This window comes from Amphiura filiformis, chromosome 5 (assembly GCF_039555335.1).
Source record: "Amphiura filiformis chromosome 5, Afil_fr2py, whole genome shotgun sequence".
NCBI lineage: Eukaryota > Metazoa > Echinodermata > Ophiuroidea > Amphilepidida > Amphiuridae > Amphiura > Amphiura filiformis.
In genome coordinates, this window is record NC_092632.1 from 15343890 (window position 1) to 15370641 (window position 26752).

The window sequence follows — 26752 nt, forward strand, 5'->3', positions numbered from 1 at the left end:
CTTGATTCTATTACTTTATGCATGGTAAAAATAGCACGCCATCGCAGTATACGGCAGCCAACATCATATGGTAGAGATTTGTTAAACAATACGGATTAATTTTATCCCAAAAAGGCTGAATACGACCCGAAACTCAAAAGAAGAAGTTACACGAAAAGGTAAGTGTCTCTGTTTTCAATAACTTAACTTAAAATAAAAATGTTTTTCAATTTTGTAAGTTAAATGCGAAATATTATGGCTACTCAATTGTGCTGATTGCATTCGTATAGCAGGTGCTATATTATTTTACGAAGATGTCATTAACAAAAAATCATTAAAAAAAATCAATTCAACAAAAAATTACAACGATTTAGATGGCATATTTTAGTTTACACATATATAATGGAAGTGGTTTACGACATATACAATCAAACAATTTTATTGTAGTAAAATTGGAAAATTGACTTGTTAAATACGTTCTGCTTCAAATAAATGGAAATTTAAATAACAGGTGTTCGCATATTCGTCTTTATATTAACGATGTTCAAAAAATAATCTAAGAGATTTAAAACAAAGAGAAAATTCTCATTTGATTGTTCCTTCAGCGCTAGTGGGAAAAGCGTTGTTTGTATATTTGTCGACTGGTAATTTAGCTCGAGTCACGAGTGCATGTATTGTGTACGCTCGACGTTAAGACGGTATATTTTACACGGCCATATTGCAGGCTGGAATGTAAGAAAATTCAAGATGGCGGACATACTGAGCGCTATCATATGGTAGATGATGAAGATGCGACATACTTAGGAAAACGTGTGGTGATGCTATTACAATTATGGTCATATGGCTTCACTATTTATATTATGCTGAAGCCTAGAAATGCATTGTTAAAATTTTGAAGAAAATATCATTAAAATTGCTCGGTTTCGAAGCTCATACTTGACTTGACATTTGACATTTAAATTGGCTTTTAACATGAAAATCAAATACGACAAAATAACATAATAGTAATACTGTGGTATCAATAATATATTAAAATATGCAATTAAAGATGCATGTGGATATGTAGTTGTAGGCTAGACGTACTTATAAACAAAATGGTTAAAGAAAATTTACAATTTACATTTTTACGCACTTCAGATATTGATAATGTATTTTTTCAATGGGATTTCGTTTCATTTCATATTTATTCAGCACTCGACATTATAAATAATTACAATTTATGGTGATATTCCCAGTGAATGTGTGAGTTTGAGCCGAAACAGTAAGTTAATACCTTTTATAGCTAAATTTTGAGAAAAATATTTCATGATTTAGGAAAAAAATTTCAGTTGACATACCGTATGGAGACACATTAGTGATTTACCCTTTTTAATACAGCACGACTTGTCTTTTATTCACGCCCACACAGACTATATTTTGATGCAAAGATGATTTCAAATTAATGTATACAATAAATAAGAGAAGACGAAGGAAGATAAATATTTTCTTTGTGTATTATGTTGCTTCTATTTCTTAAAAATAAATAGAATAAAATAAATTAAATATTAAGCATTTTACGAGTCTTATATCATAATACCCATTAGACGATTCTAAACATGCGTGTCATATTTTTAAGTCACAAATCATACCAAATTATTGATGCGTTTGTAGAGTATTGAATTATTGATTTTATATGCCAGGTCGAGTTTGCACGCTCAGGTAAATATGTTTCTTTGCCTACAAACACGTTGCTATGACTACTGTCTGATCGGAAACACTTGCTTCAAGATGCGGTTAAAATGTCATCTGAAACAAAGCGATGTTTGAAAACCCCATTAAAAGATGAGCGAATCTGACAGATTTGCAGTCTGTTGTTTTATATTATAATGAAGTGTGATCCGATGTCACCATAAAATATTTAATATCAGTTTTCGTATCTTGACATTTATCCTGGCAACGTACGCTTTGATTTATATAAATGATTTAAAAAAAATTCGTCAACAAATCCCAGGGGTTTTTAAAATTAAAATTGCTGACCAAGCTCTATTATCGAACAGCGATATCTTGTAATATAGATGCTGTTATTAATTATTTTCCCATGACCATGATGACTATCATTATGTTAAATGGAAAACTAGAACAGAAAACAATTTCTATACAATGCGTACAAAGTTAATTGGATACATAATAGTCATGTAGTAAACAGTTTGATACAAAAATATGAGGTATTCATCTAGTTGATAGCTGAATCAACATCTTGTCCTCCCACAACTGTAAAACCACTGACGTGTGACCATCAATAAAGACTCAGTTTTTCTACAGACGAAAATGGTTCTATACAAATGCAGTTGCGCGAACCATTTTCATCTATAGAAAAACTGAGTCCTTGTTAATAGTCACACGTTAGTGATTTTACAGTTGTGGGAGGACAAGATGTCGATTCAAGTACAAGTAATCAACTAAAGCATTTTGACCAAATAGGCTACCTGATACTTTTTAATCTAGTGTCATTTTTCAAACGAATTACTTTCGTCGATACGCACTGTATGTAAAACATTTTCATCTAGAGTCAAACCTGTTAACCTTTGAATCATAATTATGACTAATACATGTATCCAATTATTATCACTAATTGTATAACATCAGAATAATAGTAGGATAATCATTGCTCATTAGCTTGTTTTAAAGGTGGCAGTTGCGTGGGTGCCCCATAGACAGCATCATCCCAACATAATCGAACTGAGATTTTGATATAGGAAGTAAGCCCTTATTTTTCTAATTACCTCAGCAACAACAAAATAGATGGTGTGAACGAAAAAATTGGCGTATCACCACTGGAAGTATGTATGACACACGTTGTAACTGCCGAAGCAATGACATCACTCAGAATTTGGGAACAGACTGCTTTTAATGACTAGGCAACAGAATACGATTAGGCATGATTGTAAGATAGAAAACAGAATATGGAAACTCGGGCCTTCCACCTTTAACTAGTAATGTGACTAAATTGTACATTTTTCACATTATATCATCCCCAGCATACATATTATACTGATGTACCGTATGTGCATGGAGATGGAGATCGATGGAAGCGTATAGATTTTGTCCCGGGGATTTTGTTAGAAAAATGACTTCCCGCTATTTGCTTACACCCAGGCTCGTCTTTTCTAAACCCTAAAATAGAACCTCATATAAATGATTTATCGCCCGTTTTATATATAAAACAAAAACAAACAAACAAACAAACGGAAAAATATTTATATTTATGTAAAAGAACAGAACGAAAGACATCAGAGACATCCTTTGTGATCAGATAACAAATAGATAAGCACAATTGAAAGTGCTTTTAGAAATATTATATTATATTTCATGTATTAATAATGTCGTTTTATTTTTACACAATTGTAATGTACTTTACCTTTTCAGCGATTTTGGTGGGTTTGAAGTGGATACCAATGCGCCCAATCCAATTTAGGCACATTTCGGTGCTTTTTGTAAAAATCGGTATAAGTCAGCATTAGAAAATCTGCGTGTATCGCAAGCCATTTGGGCCATAACTTATTGCGATTCCAGGAAAGCAACGCGTTGAAGTTATTATGAAATGAATTGGGCTTCCTAAGTAGAAATCCTTCAACAAAGATTTCACAATCAATAATACAGCGCGTTGTTTTGGAACTATTCATATATTAGTTTGTTTGAAAGCAACGCGCTGTCGCAATACGCAATTGCCCTTAAGGGCTTGAGATGTGCTTGGCACGTCTCCGTACAAAATAATTTAAAGACCCTCCCCCCGGATAAAATGTCACTCCATCTATAAACGAAACATATCTCGGGAGTCAAATTTACTGGGGGTAAAAATGAACTTTCTTTTGATACCAAAATCTCATGGGGCTGCCGGCTGTCGATCGAGCAACACACCTTTAATTAACAATGTTAGACTAATTCTGGCTACATGTAATACACACGTACACACAAGGTAATCTTAAATTAGTAAAATAACACCACTTCAGCCATCAGACATTGTACGACTTTTTTCTGTAACATAGGAAGTGATTTAAAAATACGTTGCATGAAATGTCAGATAAAATCCACTGTTACACTTCATATACATGTATATTACATCTTATATTTAAACATTTAGAGTGACTTGGAATGTTAATCGAAAGTAATCAATAAGTTAATTAAATTAAATATATCCTCAAAATTACCTTGATATGCATTTAATAAAATCCGTGTTCTGATTTTGAAATATGATATTTTACACTCCTTACGGTTAGGCATGAATGTAAGATAGTAAACAGAATATGGAAACTCGGGCCTTCCACCTTTAACTATACTAGTAATGTGACTAAATTATACATTTTTCACATTATATCATCCCCAGCATACATACTATACTGATGTATGTGCATGGAGATTGATGGAAGCTTATAGATTTTGTTATAAAAATTACTTACCGCTATTTGCTTACACCCAGGCTCGTCTTTTCTAAACCCTAAAATAGAACCTCATATAAATGATTGATCGCCCGTTTTATATATAAAACAAAAACAAACAAACAAACAAACAAACGGAAATAATATTTATATTTATGTAAGAGAACAGAACGAAAGAATTCAGTGACATCCTTTGTGATCAGATCACGAAGAGATAAGAACATTGAAAGTGATTTTAGAAATATCATTTCATGTATTTAATATCGTTTTATGTTTACACAATTGTAATGTACTTTACCTTTTCAGCGATTTTGGTAGGCCTATATCGATGGGTGGGTTTTAAATGGATACCAATGCCCCCAATCTAATTTAGGCAAATTTCGGTGTTTTTTGTGTAAAAATCGGTATAAAGCAAAAAGTAGGTAGAAAATCTGCGTGTATCGCAAGTCATTTGGGCCATTACGTATTGCGTACAACGCTTGCTTTCGAAAGCAACTTAATGCATTGAGGTCATTAATGAATTGGGCTTCCTAAGTAGAAAACCTTCAACAAAGATGTCACAAATCAATAAAATACAGCGGGTTGTTTTGGAAAGCAACACATTACCAAATGGACTATTCATATATTAGCTTGTTTGAATACCAAAATCTCATAGGGCTGTCGATCGAGTAACACACCTTTAATTAACAATGTTAGACTAATTCTGGCTACATGTAATGCACACGTACACACGAGGTAATCCTAAATGAGTAAAATAACACCACTTCAGCCATCAGACATTTTACGACTTTTTTCTGTAACATAGGAAGTGATTTAAAAAATATGCTGCGTGAAATGTCAGATAAAAATCCACTGTTACACTTCATATACATGTATATTATATCTTCAACATAACAGTTATATTTAAACATTTAGAGCGACTTGGAATGTTAACCGAAAGTTATCAATAAGTTAACTAAATTAAATCTATCCTCAAAATTACCTTGATATGCATTTAATAAAATCCTTGTTCTGATTTTGAAAATACTGCTCAGGGTAAATTTGTCTGCATTTTCAAAAATGCACATTATCAATATTTCTGAAATGGAACCTTACAAAAGCATCAAAAATCCACTCATGGTACGTGACGTGCATAGTCTGGAATATATATTGATGTTTTTGGCCAATATATTCCGTAAAAGAAAGGGTTTGAAAAAACAAAATGTTTCGGATATTGGAAATAACGGATATGGTATTTATCATATCATGTTGTATTTCAATGAAAGCCAAAAAGGTATGTTTTAAACAACTATATATATATATATAATCTAATAAAAACCTGCAAACAACAACAATAACAACAACAACAAACAAAAAATAAAAAACAAACAAACATACAAAAAACCAAAAACAAACAAACAAACAAATAAATAAACAACAACAACAACAAAACAACAACAAAACGAGAAAAAAAAAAACAACAACCAAAAAACAAAACAAAACAAAACAATTTTTCTCTGGTATATCTGCCTATGCATGTTATGTTTCCATTTGTAAATTCATGTTTAAATGTGCTAGTGTGCGATGCGTTATTCTTCTTTCCCCTGTAAAACAAAAATAGTTATAAATAATATACACATTTGAGTTCTTACTCGGAAACAAAAGCAAAATCAAAGCGTCTTATACAACATGAAATAATATTATAAAATTGTGAGAAAAATGTAAAACCTGGAAGATTTACTTTCTGACAACTTTTTAGAAATGTGAAAATACAGAGGATATATCTATCTGCTTTTTCAACAAAGCGTCTAGAGAACATAATGCACATCAAAATATCTGTAACAGAGCCTTACAAAAGCATTACCGAATGCCACTCGTAGTACGTGATGTGAATATAGTTTGGAAAATATGCGTAATAAAATATGAAGGCGACCTCGGATATGGTATAGGTATATTTTTATATTTGGTAAGTAATGCTGTATTTCATTGATGGCTAAAAGTACAGTGTTTAGTATAAATGAATGTAACAGAAAATATAATATATAATGCTTGTTATATAATTTATGATAATTTATCTAAGTCTTTTCATACTTACTATTTCAAAAACTATAAAAAATTCTTTATTTACAAAAAAACTTCCCAAAAGAACCAAATAACAACAAAATAAATCAGACGAAAGCAAGCAAACTGTGCAGGATTGAAAACAAAAATCAAACAGTATCATAAATTTTGAGGAAAAAAATGTAAATTGACATTACATTTCACTACCTGAAGAGAATTCATCAAAATTCGATGTTAGATTCTTTTGTGTTGTAAACTGTCATCATTCTTTTGTCTACGTGTAACACGGATGATAGAATGCAGTTTAAAATACTCTCCAAGGCCGCATCATTTCACATTAGGTGAGATGGAGCCGACGGGGACCCAGCTATGGCTGCCATTGAGGTGTAGGAATGCGTGAAATTGGATTCGTCTATAGCTAGAGGCAGTATATGATACACATGGTCAACGAGTTACATAAAAATGACCTTGTGTGGTATTTACTTCCCATGAAGTGAATTTTGCCTGAGGCAATTTGTGGTTAAATGATGACCCTTCACTATAAGATTTACCGTCGATTTGGTTAAAAAAGGAGGTGAGACATGATCGATTCTGTTCAGGCAGTGAAACCTAATGATAAATGTTCAGGCTTCATCGTCATTATACCTGAAAATATTACTGTCATTTAAAATTTGCTCTTATTTTAATGCTTTTAAATTTAACGGAGCTATCAAGAAGTTAAAATATGCGCCACGAATGCTTCAGCGCCTCTGTTTGCTGAAATATTTACTACTGATAGTGTTTTTATTTATTTGACGAAACAAGTGTTTGTTATGTAAGTGGTTGTGAAAAGGTCAAGAAGACGTGGAGTAGGATGTTCCATAAAATGCACTTTGAGCACAGATATTATGCTTTGAGCTATATGGCAACACAGATATTGGTGTTCCTATATCCGTGATGGCAAGTAACGTTTATTATAGTTCAAACGTTGACCTTCAGTTGTGGGGTATGAGGTTTTTTGTACTCAACATATCAAATGTCATTTGAAAAGTGTAAAAGTATAAATTAGGTTTTAACTATATGCCCTTAGCTATATACCCAGCAAACACAAACCGTCTGGTATCTGATTATATAAAAGATATAAAAACGAAACCCAACCATCTTGCTTGCTTGATCGGATCACCATGGACACATTTCTAGCGTAGGCCTATTATAAGAATAAGAGAGGGCACAAAATGCAAAACTCTATTAAATCCTGACTTGTTTCGTGATGCTACACAGGTACAAAAAACAAACAAACAATAAAAACAAAAACAACTGAGCTATGGAAACCTATTCTTGGTTAAAAATAGTTTTCCAAGTGGAACAATTGAAGCAATTTTTTTTTGAAAATAAAAACATAATTTATGCCTTTTTCCATTTTTGATCTCTGTGGAGCCGACAATTTGATTAAATGATCTTTTCGTCTATAAACTCAAAAACATGTACATCGGAGGTCAAACTATACTTTTTCTGAATTCATATAATGAGAAGAAAACACTGGTATGTTTTAACTCGATTTGAAATTTGAGCACTGTTTAAGAGAATTTAAGAAATTCTTGTTGCAATTTTGTCCCAGTCAACTCATCTCATACATTGACTGGAGTAAAAGGCACACATTTGACCAAGTCATAGTTTTGAATGTGGCATGAAATAAAAGTACATAAATTACTCAAGATCTACGTGATGTCCCTCTTTTCAGTCGAGGTAAAAAATCGGCGACATACGAGTGAATAAAAGAGATTTCCAGATAATACGTAATTATATCGCGTAATCATTGCACTAGAAATGATGCTCGACGTGGATTAATGTCTGGGTCCACCAAACACATGAACTTTGGTCTTTTGCAATTTAATTCTACCACCTGATGTGATTTTACAAATTGAAAGTTTAATTATATCGAGCATCGTGCCCATGATATGAATGTGATTATGTGCAGATACGAGTAAACTGGGCCTTATATATGAGCCTATTATGGTATGATGTTTACCGGGGATGTTTATCATGTTTATCTGTCATCTCAATTTAAAACAATATCTGTAAATAACTTTGAAAACAGATACAATGTATTTTAATTTTGGAGACTGGTGTTTTGAAACAGTATGCCCTTTATAGAAAGAAAGCGCGTTCGTGGTTTGCATTCTGGAAATTAGAACGCCTAAGGAGAAGTTGTAATGAATGTAAGGCTTTTCACCAACACATGTGTGACAGTATACGTACTACTGTATGGCTGTGAATCCTGTGCACTGGAGAGCAAGATCAACTAATTTTTTCCACGTCTTGCTACAGAATAGTGCTAAATATCAAACGCATCTACCATGTCTGAATGTCAAGATCTACATATGTATGCTACCACTAGCACAGAGTCCTCCACACACCATCACATGACAAGAGGAAACAGGTCGACAAAGAACATCTTCTTTGTCTCACGTACAGAGGCTGCTGGGAGCGCGGGTCTGGGAGACACTGTACAATTAAGCAGACGCTAACATGGCGAATGGAGAAAGTTTGTGATCGCCTACTCGGCAGCAGAATCAAATGAAATGAATGAAATGCAGCAACAGATATCCTGCATGTTCATTTCGGATGCAGATATCATCAGGTCTCTTCCAAAGCAAAAAGCAGCATCAAGCAGATAGATCGTTTTTACGTGGAAGAGTATTTAGTTACAGAATTGTGCGAAACAATTAATTACTATGCAAATGGACTTTTGACAGCATGTGCAGATAATAGCTTCCATAGATTATTAAAACCACCAACAGCACATGACTCAATCGGACTCCATCGAATTTATAATAATTGTCACAGATTTATTAAATTTTGCCATACTTTTAGCGGTTCATTTCTTTTCATGTTTTCGACAACAACCTGTGTAACGTGAACTGCACATTTTCGTCGTTTGAACATTGATTACCGTATGTGATTGGTTGTTTTGTAGATGTTCTGTTGCAGGTTTTAATGTATCACAAGTGTATTCTTTAAAACATTGTCGCATGCTATCATTTTGTGTAATTTGCATATTATTGTATTTATCAATAATATTGAGGTTTTATGGCTCTAGTTTTTTAGACACTAAAGTACATTTAAGTAAGATTTTATGTTTTAGACTTTTGTTTTTGCACAAATTCCTTTTCTCTGTACAGCGCATTGAAGCATAATGCGTAAGATGCTTTTAAATGTTGTTGTTGTCATTTTGAGTTGCCATTTAAATCAAAGAAGTAAACAAGTTATATGATACAATTATAAAACTTAAAAATAATCTTCCTTCAAATAATGATTTGCATACTGTGGTTAATGACGCCTTCAGCGCCCACGATCGAAGGACGACGTACTTTTGATCACAACTCTCCTGTGTGTATTATTGTTGTTTTCCACACAATCGTGGCCATTTTATAATTTCGACAGCTTCATGTCTATCAAATTGCAGAAATAATGTAAGACGTGCAAGCTAAATGAATAAAATACTTGCTTTGTAAAAAAACACCCCGATTTTTGGAAATAAAGATGCTACTTTAAATTCTTGATTAAACTAAAAATGCAAATAACATGAAAAAACACGCGCTTTATGAATGCAAATATTAAAAATGTTCCCGCGAGACAGCAATAATTTTACCCATGCATGAAAGCATAAAGGCAACGTGATATTCAAATGGCCTTTTAAGCAGTCATGGTCATTTAAGCATCTCTAAGGAGACTTCAGTTGATGATGAAAATGGTCACGTCGAGAATCACAGGTAGTAATTATGCTTAAGTCACACACACAATCATTAAGTAGGCGGATATTGAGTGACTTACACGTCCATTATTTAGCAATGGTAAGCTTTGAGGCGAAATGGTTGAAATTGGATTTTAAGTATCATTTCCGTATTATATATTCTTTTAGTAATCAAAAGTGGAATACTATCCAGTACAGTACAGTATACGTTTTTAAAAAAAAGTAAAAGGGCACCATTTTTATTATAAAAATAAGTGACATTTTTAACTTCAGTACACAGATTTTCAAATTGAAAAGAAATATTGTATTTTTGTAGTATGTGTGTACGTAAGAATATATTGCTTTTATTTAGTTTACTTTATAAAAACAAGTTCGTGTTTAAAAACATAAAAGCAGTCTGAAGATTCTCTGTGTAAAACATGGCATGCAAAATGCGCTATAATAGTAGTAATGGGATTAGTTTTGTGTGGTGGTCCAGTGCAGGGAAAATATACATTAGGTTAAGTATTCCATGTATGGTATGGGTGTGGGTTAGGTGTGACATTAGTATTGTATGATGTGTAGGGGTGGGTGTTGGTGTTGGTGTTGGTGGGGGTGTGTGGGTGCGGTGGGGTGTATCATGTATAAATGTGACATGTGGTGTGCGTGCGGTTCAATATGATATTATTTCTGTATAAGGATATCCGGAACATGGAAAATCAACACTACTAACAAAATTGTATTGTGTGGGAGTGCGTGAGGGGGGGGTATAATGGTGGTGGGGTACTGGCATAACTATTATGCATGTGTGTGGGTGTTTAGTGGAATAGCAGGAAAATGCAATCATATACGCGGCATTACTTGTGATATAGCAGGTATTATTATTATTGGAAGATTGAATTGTATTGCTCCTAATGATAAGACATGTAAAGGGTTGAAACCTTCAACAAGAAATAATTATTAATCAGCCCTTTCAAAATATGATGAATGAAGACGACAGCGTCATGGGATTACACACTCAATTTGCCATCAAGTTGTTATGTTAACAATCATGTGTTGTATGAAAATAATTATGAAGTAATATGGCGGCAAAATTTCATTAAAATGCAATTTACAGCTAACATTAGTCATGACATTTACTTAATTAGCGTGTTATATTTGAGAGGCTTTGCATCAGACACTTCTATTCAAGTTGTTTATCATTGCTCATCATCTTTTTTCTATTATTGCATGCCTGGAATCATTATTACAATGAATCCCATGACATCACTTGGAGACTTTTATATTGACAACGTATTCTAAAGAGTATTAAAATCAACTTGATATACCGTATCCTGGGATATGATTTAATGATCATCTTTTCTGAACACGGTGGAAAATGTTTCCATATAAAGTAAGGATGCATACATCAGGATACCTTTCGACGAAAAATGTGTGGCTTTATCTTTTGAAGTATGAAAGACAATGAAAGTACACATTTAAAACGAAACGATGCAAGGAAATTAATTTACTGTGTAACTTTGACAAAAATCCTTTGTTTTATAACCAACGTAGAAAGTATAAGTACACACGTTTTCTAAATAACTAGAAATATAAATCTTAAATTTTGAATCTTAAATTTTGAAAATGGAATGGTGGTTCAAAATATTTGGGTAAAATTATGTATGTGTGTCATCTTCAACCAGATCGTAAAAGAGTATATTTGTGGAAAGAGTACGTTGATGGAAAAAGTATCTACAACACTTATTTGAAGATAAGAGCCCTATGTGTAGGCTGTTGTGTTGACTCCATATTATTCAATTCGTTGCTAAATACAAGACGATAGCGAAATACCGCATACCTGTATATAGCATAACTTACGTAGAGGGTTGTCATAGTAACATCATAAGCAGTTAATCAAATTTGCTCAAAATGGTCAAAAGCGTTGTTGATTGCTTTATTTTTGTAAGACCCTTTACACCTAAGGTACTTTAAATGTCACACGACTGAAAGGCTATATATTATGTGGTAATATGTGAGTTTTTGGGCACATTGATGTAGTTTCTTGCCAATGTTGGTGTACAACGTGTGTGCGAAAGGAAATGACAGTGGGTGAATGATAAAATATTCAATTACTTTGGTAAACGGTTGGATAAATAAATAATCTATAAACATGTTATTTACTGTAATGAAAAACAGAATTAATTGATAAAACTGTCAAATTATAGATCATCAATAAAGCCATACTATTGAATGATTCATAATTATTGAATTCTAAAAGCTTAATTCCGTAACAACAAACATTTTGAATTACGTAATATTTCTATAATCACACAAATGTCACCGCAAAGTATGTGTATACTGCCTGGTGTACTGCAATTAAAACTTTTTATATGCTCTTATCTTATAGTTCTCAACAAAACTCAGCCATGAGGCTGCTGGTGTTGCAGGCGGTTTTGATCAGTGCCCTTTATCAAGCGGCATGGGCCTATGACTTGTGGGATTTGTCGCCAGAAGAGCAATTAGCTTTGGAAGAAGTTTTAGAGGCGGCGTATTACAATCCTGAGACACGAAATGAAGATCCCGAGACAAACAAACCAGTCATTCCTCCCTACACCTTTGTACAGGGTAAGTAGGCTATTTATGTTGATCGTAACACACGTCTAGAGAGATTAGAGTTGTGTCCTAAGGTAAAGAAGCCACATGGTACTTTCTTCCACCAAAGATACTCAATCTTTGCTTCCACGGAATTTCATCTTTATTTGTGCAGCACTCCACCAAAGTATGAGTGGCTCCAGCTACTCATATGGGAGTGGGTTGAAGGGCGAGGGTGTGGTGTTGGTAAGTGGGTGGTGTGTTATGTGCTTGAAGTTGTGTGCTTAGTTATCAAAACTTGTCAAGCACATAACACACCACCTACTTACCAACACCACACCATCACCCTACAACACACTCCCACACATACCAATATACCGGCATTTTGACAAACTCATGATTCAGTATGAAACACCCCATAAACGACATGTTCGCTAGCCAAATGTCGTGTTTCAATTTATTTATTGTCATAACTGTTGCAATGGTAATGGTTATGGTAAGTGATCATTAATTCAAACGTCAACACAATCTAGGGTCCACGAAAATAAGCGTATCTGGTGACGTAGGCTACAGAGCTTGATATTATCATTACTATACCTTCTACCTTCTCAGCTACTTCAGATCTTATAATAAGAATTCTTCGGCATGTTCGGGGCAACATCTGATGGAATGCATATCGTTCTGAATGAATATGTCTGGCTAAGAATGATGATGTTTTGTCTTATTTAGCTTTTGTTTTTTCATGAAAAACCAGATGAACACTAACTCGCTCAAAGGGCGTGGTCCCTTCTTAAAGTTGTTCCTTGTTATGTAAATGAGACAGTTTACACTGGATATTTGGAGCTTGATCTTTTGTTATTCTAAAACATTTCCAATATGCTCAAGGCCATTTCTATACACAGGTGAATGAGAACGAGAAGAGTCTATCGCACGACTATTTTGGTTCGGACTTAATACCACATTAGTGTACTCAGTGAGTGTAATGGACCCTATGTTTTCTCCATCTGGTTTGTAGCAATTTTTAACACTGAGGGATGTCGAATTACATCTCACATCAGGCTATATCAAAATGATCGGTACCCATCAGTTTCAACATTGTGGACAAGACGGACACGTGCATCAAAATGCAACACAAATCCACTATAGGGTAGATTAAATTAATGTTATAAAAGGTCATTATAAAAGTCTTCATTTCCAGACGACCCGATGTTGCACTATGTAGAAGCAGGCTTTTCTTTAAGCACCAATTATTTTGATACAACATAATTATATACTAATTAATTGTCCTTGATTTTGCAGGTGTCTCCAATGTTTTAAACTAACACATTATACTTGTTCTTGTTGAAGGTGGTGCTGGCGAGGGCAAACAGCATCTTGGACCAAATCTTATTCCTAACAAGCCACGTATAGTACCTGAGATTAACCCTCCGGTTTACGACAACCCTCCTAACCCTTGCTCAGCGACAGATATGGACACATGTAAGTACAATGACTGGGTTATGTTATGTTCAAGACCTATGACAGCCCTTTAATTTACAGCAAATCAGTAGTATTAGCCATCGTCTTGGGGTGTTGTAAAGATTCATGTTAGTCAGTGTTAGTATAGAACCGGGGTATAAAATTGTCTCAAACTAACCTGCAACTACATCCCAAAATTGTTTTTGTTTATACCGCTGTTGCTGTTGTTGCTGCTGTTGTCTCTGCTGCTGTTGTTGTTGCTGCTGCTGGTGGTGGTGGTTGTGTTGCTAGTGGTGGTGGTGAAGTGGTGGTTGTGCAGCTAGTGGTAGTGGTGGTGGTGACGTGGTAGAGGTGGTGATGGTGATGGTGGCGCGCATGGTGGTGTGGTGAACGATTAAAGGTTCACATTGTCTGTGTATGCCATTCCTGTTCGGAAATCTTCTATTCTTGGTCAGGATTTTGAGATTACTATACTCTGATTATCAACACGTACAGTTGGCCATGGAAAAAGAAGTCCTTTTCCAAGCAGATGCCAACTCATCTTAATGTTTGGAATTGATCTTTGTTTGAGGTCATTACCAATGCCGTTCGCACTGGAAACTGAGTCGAAAAGGGAAGAGGTGTCCTGATGGTGAAAGAGAAACACGTGGAATGCACTCCGATAGTGGCTTCGATGACATGGTCGTTCAGATGGGTTACTACATACTTGGTGCCATTGCAATGTCCTTGGATGGGATCGATATTTATGTGTCAACAGGATAATGGAGGGCGTCCGGTTTGATTGCATACGGTGAAATCCCTGATGGGTTTAGCTTAAAAGCTGTTCAAGATTTCTTCTGGATATTGCTGCCGTTCATTGTTATCTTCAATAGTTGCAATGCTATTGTACACTCGACCAGTACCAGGGAATATCTTCAGAAGGTAGTCGTTGACCTTATCTACTCCATCGTTTGTTAGGCACAGTATATATATCGCTCTGGGCATCAACCATTCACTCTTGTAGTTGTGTTGGTAGTTGTGTTGCAAGTCGTCAAAGACAAAGTCTGCGAAGTGTTCGAAGCGAGTGTCTGAGTGGTATCCCCTCGCCTTTATCCATAAGATGGCTTGTGTAGTCACATTCACCACCCCTTGCCATTTGCTACCATCATATTCCTAGCAAGCTTCATAACTTTGACATTGGACCACAGCGCTGATGTTTTGATGCAGGCGTTGATAATCGCAGCTCTACTCCCCTTCTTTACGATAGCTAATATCTGGCGCCAATCACCACAACTGTAACACCACCGAATGAGCGGCTGTTCTTCCGGATGTCCTACATCGAACGAGTCACAGCTTCAAGGAGTCCGCGGTCTGTCATGCCCACCAATAACTACACCAGGAGCTTGCATCGACGAATCAGTTCAGCTGTTGCACATCGTGGCGTGATGTTGCATGAATTATGTTGATTGCTACTTTGAGTCGTAAATGAAGAGTTCGACCTTAATAGGCAGATGAGTAGCTGCAATTGCATATGTAGCTGTAGCGAGGGCAACTTCTTGGATCATACGTGCGAGAGAATAGTGGACATGACAAAGGTCTTTACTATCCGCCACTGGCCACTGTCAGAGGATAGGATTTGGTGCGGTGGGTCAGAGTTCTAACGACATTTGAAATGCTGGTTATATAATCGTTTCAAAACTAACTGGATCAAGTTATTATCACTGATTGTATGAAAGAGATTAATAATTCAACGATTTGTTGACAGCTCTAGATTTATTACCTGCCATTTGGATTTGCTCCTGCATATTTTAGCACCCGGTATGCCATACAAATAACGCGCTTCCGCATGGGGATTTCGAACAGGAAAGCTCGAGACGACTTTGTTTCATTATTATTTGCGTGCCAGGATTATTACAAATAATACAGGTTGTATCATGATTGATAACCATCAGTTTTCTGTGATTGTGGACAATATTATGTGGACACTTCCATGGTAACTCGTGCTACACTTTTGGGGGCATCCTTTTTCAAACTTTATGCTCCAGCTTTTAAACTCATTTGAGTGGAATCTTTATTTTTTGCATTTGATACTCAGCTCAACATTCATGGCTAGATTCTCATAGTATTTTGAAGATATCAACTGTGCTACGAGCAGAGGACATGCTAAAAAATTACTCATTTTTTATTTTGACGGTGTTCTAAAACAAATAACGCCTATAAAGCCTAATTGATCTTGATATCTACAGCCTGTCTCAAAACAAATTGTGCAAAAAAGTGAAAAGCGCCCTCTTTGGCAATTAGAAAATACCTTTGTGACATGATGCTTACATCAACGTCATGGGCATAGTCTTAGCTCTCAAATGCCGTTTAAAATATATGAATTCAACATCTTAATACAGGGAGGACCGTGGAATGCGATATTAGATTCCTTGATTCATTTCCTATAAGATCAATGTATTTAATACTGAGGTTTGTCTGCTACAGTTTTTAGTAAAATGGCTAAAATAATATGCCTCTTGCCATCCTACTCGCCTTAAAGATACATACCAGAAACATTTGCCAAATATCCGAAATTGAGTTTTGGCATGTGATATACTTAGTAGAAAGACACATGTATAATTATTTAAAAGTGTAATCATTTAATAAATAATTGAATATATGAATACAAAAGCCACCTAAGTCCATACTTTGGCCAAATTGAGTTAAGCATGAGAAATTGTTGCTATACATAGGCCTGTCATATGCATGAAAGAACAACTCAAATTCATTCTCTGTGTCTATTGGGCATGTGAAAAATAGCATGTATGAAAGAATCACCCAATTCCATGATTTGAGTCTTGTAACACATTGATTGAAATCCAGTATGTATAAAAGTCCACTTGTAACACATTCATTGCTAGAGAATGACTTTTGAACAAAAATGGGTTTAATAAAGGAAAGTGTGTGGTTTATATTACATGGCAGAATGCTTATCAACATTATACATACCTGTGTGCTTTATTTTTGTATTATCTTACTAGTGGTAATCTCATTCTAACATTGTTGTCTTGTTAAGTCCAAAATTTAAAATGAACCCCACGAAGTCCCTGAAATGCTAATCGTCATACCTAATACAGGTTAATCCACTCATTTGCACGTAAAACTTACCATATTGACCAGGTAAATCTAACTGAAGGAATTAAAATGATACACGGGTTTTTCTCTCAAAATAACTTCGCATGGACTTAGGTGGCTTTTGTATTCATGTATTCAATTGTCAGATGACTTCTGTTCTGACTTAAGTCCTCATTCATAGATGTGCATTTGAAAAAAGTTAACTTTTCACCTAACATGTCCGTTGATTATGTTTTTCAGTGAAAACTGAAGTTGAAAGTGTAAACAAAGCTGCATTGGCCATCACGTGTAGGTGTGCCGCGGACTGGGACGACGAAGGTGTCGACTGTGCAGAAGGTAAAATATCAATCTATTCAATCAATCAATCAATCAATCAATCAATCAATCAATCAATCGATCAATCAATCAATCAATCAATCCATCCATCCATCAACCAATCAATACATCAAACAATCAATACACCAAACAATACATACATCAAACAATATCACATCAATCAAACAATACTTCAAGCAATCAATCACTATATCGATTTCAATCAGGCAATCGCAATTCTGTAATGTTCAATTTGCCATTTTGCAGATTAATTTTTTATTTTACCTGGTAATGAGTTCGGTTCTTGATGAGGTATGAATATAAATACGTAATTATACACCGTGTATGTCATCTAATTTAATTAAAACATCGCATATTTTGTCATATTGCAGCTCGCAAATGTTGTATTCCTCAAATGCCTAATAAAGCTGATTTTGTGAAGGATTTCCAAGAAGCAGGCAAGAAACCTGATGATAATGATATATTCCAAGACATTGGATTCAGCAAACGAGTAAGTGACATCGCTATTATACGCAGTCAAACTCCTAAATCAATTGGAACCACAAATCCATGAATCTTTGGAGTTCCTATATAGCGTATGCTACATTGGAATTTCAAGAAGTGATATATTGGCAGGTCTATGCCCTTTATTCAACAATGTATAATTCAACATACTCTCTTACAGTACAAGAGTGAACCCAAAGAGTGAGTATTTATGAACTCCATAAAGAGTGAAAATCCGACACCAAAAGAGTGAAATTTCACTCTTTCAAGGAGCCATATAAAAAGGACCATTCCAAAACGAGTTGCCCATATGGCTCCTTAAAGAGTGGACATTTCACTCCTTTGAAGTGAAATGCACTCTTTTTGAGTGAACTTATGAGTGATTTTCACTCTTTTTGGAGTATAAAATATACTCACTTTTTTTGTTTATCTTTTTACATTATGAGAGTAGCGTTCATTGCCTAATGAACCAAAAAGCAAGTAAGGAGTTCATTGTTAGCTATACCAATTGGAGGAGGAGTATGATTGTCTAGTAACAATTATAATTGCACGGGAACATTTAGTAAGAGTCCAAGTAGATGTATGACTATTATAGATACAGGCATGTATAAATGTTATTTCATTCAACATACAGGCTGTATCAAAATGATTGTTTTGGTGTTTTTGAAATGCCTGTCTTTATCCAAACGTACCATTGAATCCACGTAAAACGTTATTAAGTAACCACAATCAGCAAAACAAGTAGTAACACACTTGCTCAAAACAGTTCAAATGCATGCCATACCAATAATATGAACAAAGGCTGCTGCCCTGTATCCCTCCCTTCCCCGCTCCCCGTAAAGTCTCTCACGGAGCTGATGACAACATGGCCAACATTGAAAGGGGGGAGCGGGCAGAGATTCACCAAAAGACAATCAAAGTGTGCCAAGATATTTTTTAGCTGAATACAGATATTAATTTAGTAAAATTATGACGTATTAAGTCTGGTCATTTCAAAATGGATCCAATGGTGCGTTTGTAACAGGCAGGCTTTTTAAAAGAATACCAAAACACGGAGTGTTTCATATTCAAGGGTAGCTTGTTTAATTTAAGAAATTTGCACGTCAACAAGAAACCGCATGTAAAAATTGTTTAACAAAATCATGAAATTATTACACAGTGCTGTTCACTATAATGAACCTTAGTTAGCAAACTGTTGCAATGTTTGATAAAAGCTAAGTAAAATTTGAAACACGTTTTGTCCAGTCATTTGCTATTCGCCACTTGCACGGTTCCGCCATTATGCACTATGTGCGGGGAGAGCCTCGAACTGGCAGCATACATGAATGGGAATTGAACCAGTCATAACATTCTGTGTAAGGTTACGTAATTCTTCCTTTCATGGATGCTGCCAGTTCGAGGCTCTCCCCGCATATAGTGCATAATGGCGGAACCGTGCAAGTGGCGAATTATAGGTTCATTATAGTAAACAGGGCTATGCTAAATTGTAAGCAATTCTTTTAACAGTGTTATTTAGAGTTTTAAGTAGATGATGTGGTTCTTGAATTGAAGGGAATGTTTGCAACCAGACTATCGCAAGTGCGAGTACAAAAGCATGTTGTATATGGATACTTGAATAATACTATTGTGAATATTCGTATACACTTGAGCCTATATGACCAGTGAATTATTAAAGCCATCATTGATATTAAATTACAAAAACGGTGTCTATCAATTAAACACAATACATTCCTGCTATTACTTTGTAAACATGTTCGGAAGTTGAACATTAGGTCACAAATGTCATCGATATTCAGTTGCTTATAACAATTTTCCTAATTTCGTCCCCAAAGATGTTTGATATTTAAACAAGTCTACAAAGTGAAAGCAAAAATGTATTTAGAAAACGTTTAATTGCACAACACGTAGTTTTTGCAGTATAATCTTATTCTTAAATTGATAAGTATATACTTTTATGTCTTATTCTGTCATTAGACACGATATTATAAGGACGGCGAAAAGAGAGCTGGACATGTCGCCAAAAAGGCACCTGCCAAAAGGGTGGGTAGAACAACCTTCCACCTTATATTTTTTTACCATATTGATAGATGGTAGCTTTTGGTCCACCTTATATTTTTACCATCTTGCTATAATGGTAGATTTTGGTCACTTTCTAATTTTCAGTTCCTTTGTAACTGCAGTTTGCTCTTTTCTGTTTTAATATACTACGCAAAAGTATCTTTACACTTAAAACAAATTTGATTTCTACACGCGTAAATCGATAGATAGAGAATGTTGTTCTGCGTATTTTTAAACCTCATTCGGTACAATGCGATTTATTTCCCCAATTTATACCAAGTTGAATAAAAAAAGAGCATTTCAAAAATAACAAACTTTACATAGATTTCCCCTGGAACACGCAAATTATGAACACATCGAAGTGATTGTAAATCTGTAACGTTGCAATAAGTCCGTTACAAAAGGCGGGGTGGCGGGAATCGCCCTGAAGAAGGAAATATCCAAATGGGTATAACTTAATGGGTTTGTGCCGAATGAGATATCAAAATACAAAGAACCAAATTCTGCATCTGTCGACCATTTTATTTTGTTGTTGAGTTTCAGAGTCTGAGAAATCACTTTTGTGTTAAGTGTACAGGTATTTTTGTGGGCACTATAAATAACCTTATTACGATATAAATAATTGGTACCAATCAGTTTCTCATGATTATAGACAATGGCATCATCATATCGTCGCGGGTTTTACATAGTGACGAACGCCATATTATTAGTATAAACAGCTCCTTATTGCCCAATGAAGGCGATGTTATTGTTATTGATATTTATCAGTGGAAAGCAATTTTTTCCAAAAACGTGGAAAATGAAAATGACATGTCATGTTATATAAAAAAGACCATCTATCGGATCAAACGATCTCAAATTTCCAAGGTCCAAATTTCAAGGTCCAACTTATACAGAAGATTATTTCTTCCATACTCTACATGCATTTGGAATATGCCCTACCAGTACATGTAGCTTTAAACCAGGATTTGCAATGTAAGCAGGACTAATATCTATCTAGACGCCAACCCGTCAGTGTTACCTCAATAGTTTTATGCTGTAAAGCTTAGATTAGCCATGACATAAAATCAAGACATTTATAACTTTTTAATATATAGTTGAAACTGATGAGTACCAATCGTATACATGGTATATGTTGTATTGTCTCTTTTTGTTTTAAATCCGGCATGCTCATTTTCTTTGCTTTCAAAATAATTTTCGTTGCATGTTTAGAGAGACTTATCAGCACTAACATGGTCTAAGGTCAGACTACCTGTAGAAGTAGAGATAGAAAGTATGCTAACGGTTTCACTAAAACTCGATATAATACACAAGTTAAAATAATGAATAATTAAACGCTTTGGTCCGTATGCACAAAAGAGTTAGACCGGGTCTAAAGTTAGACTTGGTCTAAGTGGAATTTAGTTCCATCAGGAATGGTCCTTTACTATCAGACTATTATTTCCTTCCTAGAGTACCTAGCAAATCCTAAAGATTAAAATGCAATGTTAAAAAATAATACAAAATAACTTAAGCAAATGTAAAGGAAAATGTCCTTTCTCCTGGGACTAAATTTCACTTAGACCAGGTCTAACTTTAGACCTGGTCTAACTCTTTTGCGCATAATATGGACCTTTGGGTTTAATATTATTTTTTTTGTTCTTTTCTGCCATAAATTATGAAAAATATTACTAACAACTGTCATAAAGTTGTTATGGTCATTTTAAGCGAAATAATGAGGTAAATTGAAAGAAAAATCACTTACTATTTTGATTGTTTATCTGTGGATGGAGGTCCTAATTAATCAATCTTAATTAATACATTAATTCAAAATAAATGTAATTCTGTTTTCCTACAAACACATCACATGTGACCGATTCCAATTAAGTGTAAGTTGGGACAAGTGTAAGCATTATTATAGATGTTTTCCTACATCAAATTGTTCCTTGTTTCCATTTTTCCTGCTGGTATATTTTGTTTTTGCTCTGTATGCGCCACGAGGGTTTTTTGCGGATCTGCGCGCTTTACAAGTGTACATATTATTATTATTATTATTAAATTCGCAGTTCAAGATGTCTTGGAAATTGAGGATGCTTGTAACACGGCTGTTTTAGTTAACAAAATATAATATCATAATAAAAATTGCCATGGGGTAACGTGGTTTTTTGAAAAAGGCCAAAAATATCAATGTAATAATTTAAAAGAGAACATCGTTTTTACTTCAATACGTGTGGTTGGATAATAGATGTTTATTCTTGCTTTACTCGCTCTAGCTGGTATGGCGAACTTTGTATGTTGGTAATAAAAACGTAATGTTTGGGGCAAATGAAATTCATGAGATTGAAGAAAGTACAAAATGATTATTCTATTTGGTCTCGAATAAATGTTGTGTTCCTAATTGCACTCATTTTTTCTTATTCCACCAGAGTTCATTTGTAAACCCCAATGAATACCGTGCCAACCCCAAGGTGGTAAGTTTCTTCCTAAATAACTGCTTTCTTATAGATGGCCATGAGGCTCAAAACACGCCTAAGTTTATACGACTAACCGTGGACGTCCAAGATGCAATCTGGAATGTTCAAGAAGCATCTTGGACGTCCAAGATTATTCAAGATGCAACCGTGGACGTCCAAGAATTTCGCGGTAGATTTTCGAATCACATAAATTATCTTAAGCGTATCAATTATTTGAGCCTCTTGGCCATCTATATTTTATATATGCCTTCAGTAGATACGGCGTTGCACTTTGGGAGAAGATTATAATGCAGCTGCTAAGCGCCAAACTGGGGACCACTGTGCACTTCCGCACATGATATACTGCAGTTACTGTTCATTTTCCTATACACAATACACAGTGCTCTCACCACTGATGTGTGATATCTACAAACAGTGTATGTCAGAGGTATAGGGCATTTCCTAATTAACGTCACTGTGTGAAAAATAACCGGCCAATATTGTTTGTACTCTCTGAAATTCTAGAGAATATAGTTTTGTAACATGTCCTAAATTTTTAGCTAATTTAGATATTTGGAAATATTCGTATTTTGGTGTTTTAGTAAGGAAGGGCATGGCATGGCCTGCAAAGTTCCCTGTGTAAATCGAATGCAACTTTTAGTGACTATCACTCACTTGTAGACCGCTCTCTTCCGAAGGGCATTAAAGCTAAACCACTTGACGGATATTTTTTGTACTTGCTGTCAATCAAGAATAATGTATACATTACATGTAGGCTAAAAACTGAGTAGGTGGGGCATTTGCAAATGTTCGTATCTCCCTGATATGTAAATGACAGATAACAGCAAAAACAGCTCCCATATCTGGCCATAACTTTGGTCAGTGCAGCGAGTCAGGGGATTTCAACTGGGTGATTATTAATTGGCAAGTGCCATATTTGGGCATAAGTGCAGTCCACCATTCAATGTGGAGGATAGACTAGACTTTATCGATTGATTTTGCTGGAGTAATTTCCTGTTAACCAGGTTTAAGTACTGCAAAGGTCGAATCATGTTTGCTGTGCAGCATAAAAAAACTGCACTATGAAGTACAAGGTCCAATGTTGATTTTAAGACGTGGAGCCATTTTGGATTTGACCACTGGGACATGGTACCCGCTAGAGGTCGCGAAAGGTCATCCAGGGGTGAAGTGAAAATGCACCGATTGTGGTCAAAGATGTACCACATTACTCGTTTGATTACAAGGCTTAAAATAATGTATAGTTTGTGCTATCCACTACTTATATCGTTATGGAGTTATCGTACAAAACTCTCATTTTTAGGTAAAATTTACTTTTTGGTTGTACAGGGGTAAAAATTTCAACTTGCTCCAATTTTGAAAACAATTGTGGCAAATTGTTCGTGTAGCCGACACAAATAAGAAAAAGAATAGTTTTTCCTATATACTGTGTTCACTTACTGAGATAGAGGGCAAACAATGTCAAAGGACATTGGGTACTGCCATTAGGCCACTGTTGATCTTTGACTTCCATTCACAACAAGTAAAGTAAACAGTAAGGCAAGTTGTATACCATTTCTTCTTGATTGTTATATCAAGACGAGCAATGTGACACCATTTCTGCTCGAATCGGAGTAAGTTTAAATAACATATTTGGTATTATTTGCTTTGAAAACCAAAGTTTGCAACATAAGTCAATTAAGTCATACCCAATGTAAACACACCCCAACGCATTAATCGTATCTCTCTCTCATTTCACAGAGAAGAAACAGATACTTCGTGGGACCAGCCAAGAAGACAGTTGTGGCCAAGAAAAGTCCCCAGCTTGCGAGTGGACGCTTACCAGTCATGTAAACATCGTCAGCAACAAACAACATCAGTCAGAAAAATATATATTAACAAGTCAGAAAAAAAAAAGAAAATATTAAAAGTGTTACAGAAATTATAATGACAACAATGAAATTAATGACAACAACATGATATGAATTACAATACAATGCAAACATAATAGGAACATTTATCATGCAACATTTGATACAATTATACAAAAATGCAACAAGAAATAATAACATACTTAAGAAAAGACAAAACATATATTATTATAAGTGAAAAAGGTTTAGCCTTCCCTAATATAAAACCCCTTCATTTTAGCATGGCGAGACTTAAAAAAAAAATTTATTGTCTTAATTTTTTCAGGTGTTAATATTTTGGTGTTTTTATCTTCAGTGTCTCATAAACGCCCACTGTAATGTAAAAGGGCACACATTGCAGTCGGCTCACGACAAAAATCAAGATGAAAATTTTCACTCAAATATTGCATCTCATTACTTAAAAACCAACACCTACTTACTGTGTCAATTTGTACTTATGTATAGTGTTTGAAAAATTGATAAAAAACCATATTATGTATTGTATCTTCCTATAGTCAATAAAATGTTCTAAGTATCATTATATTTTAACTTTAATCATTCCAAAACCTTTATATGTATAAAGGTCATCAAAAATAGCTTGTTGTATTTATTTAAGAATATAAGAATACAAAATGTGTACACTCTTTAGCACTAAACTTACTAATAAAGGGCCACAGGTCATTGTTTTAATACAAGCCTACGGCTCGACACGGAGGAAGAGACGGGTTTCGTGGTATTTTTGCACCTCAGTATTTTGGCAGCCGAATTTTAACAAAATAAGTAGTTTGTAGATGTCTAAAAAAATCTGACAACTTGGTCTTGCGGTTCTTATAAAAACAGACCATTCCAAATACTTTGAATAAATTATGTTAATTTTGTTGAAAGCTCGCCATGTTTATTTTACATTTATTTATTTATTTTTGAATGAACTTAACAGACCAAGTTGCCAGATTTTTAAACCCAATGTAAATGCATTGGGCGTAAAAGTAACCCTATATCAATTGCATGGATGTTCAATGTCAAATATGTTCTATAGAGAGAGTATGAGTGAATAGTATCAGAACAATGCATAACTGTTATTGCACTTTGTGTACATACTTTGTGAAAAAGCTGTTATAAAAGATTTAAGAGTTATTTTAATAGAATATATACAATACACGCATAAGAAAGTTCTGAAAATGATGACATATTTTGATATTTAAAATGGCTCTTAAAACAAACGTAATTCGTTATGAGTATTGATTGAGAAAGTGATAAGAACTAGTATTAAGTCAGTATGATAAAGTTTAGAAACATTTGGTGTAAGATCCATTTTGGCCATTTTCAGCACATTTGTATAACATTGATGTGATTTATATTAAATTATGTGCTTGTAGTGGTAGTCAAGAGCCAAATTACAGCAAAATTTTACTTAAATATACTTCATATATTTAAATACTTATAAATCTTCATATTTAAAAGTCTGTCCATAAATCATATATTGATGCATTTTGGTCATAAGTTTCGGGAAAAAAATCAAAATCAAATTGTACTTTTCAATATATCATAAGGCAACTGTCCCAGAAGACTCTGTGGTTTGCAAATCTTACTGAAATTTTAAAATTAGCTTGATTTATTACTTTGTATTGATAATCAAAAGCAGCGGTTAATTATACTAAAATAGAAAAGAAAAAGAAAATAGGGCAATCATTGTTCCAAGTCGGTATAACATAGTAAAATTATGTCAACTTTTGTCTGAATAAAGTACAAAGTAGTGGCTTCACGCATTAAGAGGTTCTGTGTGTCATCTTTTAATTACAAATAAACACAACACAACACAAAAAGAACTCCGCACTTATCCAACCCGTCATAAATTTACGCCGGCTCATGTTGTGACGATTTGATTGACACCGTTGTGTGCACCATCTTGTTAGCTCTAATTTGATACCATATTTGCTACCAAAATCTCTAAATTTAAGTTGACAAAGATTGATACCAGTATATGAAAGTTGGTGCATTTGTAAAAGTTGCAAATTAAAAAAGTAGCACAAAGAGCTAGAGGTGAATTGCAGAGCGCGACCATTGACATAGCCCGAAACAACTGCTAGGTCATATCGACCGCATCATGCCCAAGTATTCATCAGTAAAGCATTGTAACAATCCATGCATTTTAAAGTAACAATTGAATAAACCGGGCACTTGAGATAGTCGAGGGCCTGTTCAAAGGCAAGCAAGCGTGTATGCATAGAATTCCAACTTTTGAAAATGCACCAAATTCCATAATCT

At 34.7% G+C, this 26752-nt stretch overlaps 1 protein-coding gene across 2 annotated transcripts; it reads left to right on the forward strand.

Annotated features, from left to right (window-relative positions):
* LOC140152711 (uncharacterized) lies at positions 1-26257 on the forward strand. Of its 2 annotated transcripts, XM_072175172.1 has the most exons (8): positions 1-158; positions 12536-12753; positions 14068-14199; positions 17512-17607; positions 17979-18097; positions 20065-20130; positions 22554-22598; positions 24339-26257. In XM_072175172.1, exons 2-8 carry the CDS (start codon positions 12555-12557, stop codon positions 24429-24431), a joined length of 750 nt encoding a protein of 249 aa, XP_072031273.1. In that variant the 5' UTR covers positions 1-158; positions 12536-12554; the 3' UTR covers positions 24432-26257. The 2 variants fall into 2 exon arrangements, with proteins under 2 accessions (XP_072031273.1, XP_072031274.1); XM_072175173.1 differs by lacking the exon at positions 20065-20130.
* The last annotated feature ends 495 nt before the right edge of the window (positions 26258-26752 follow it).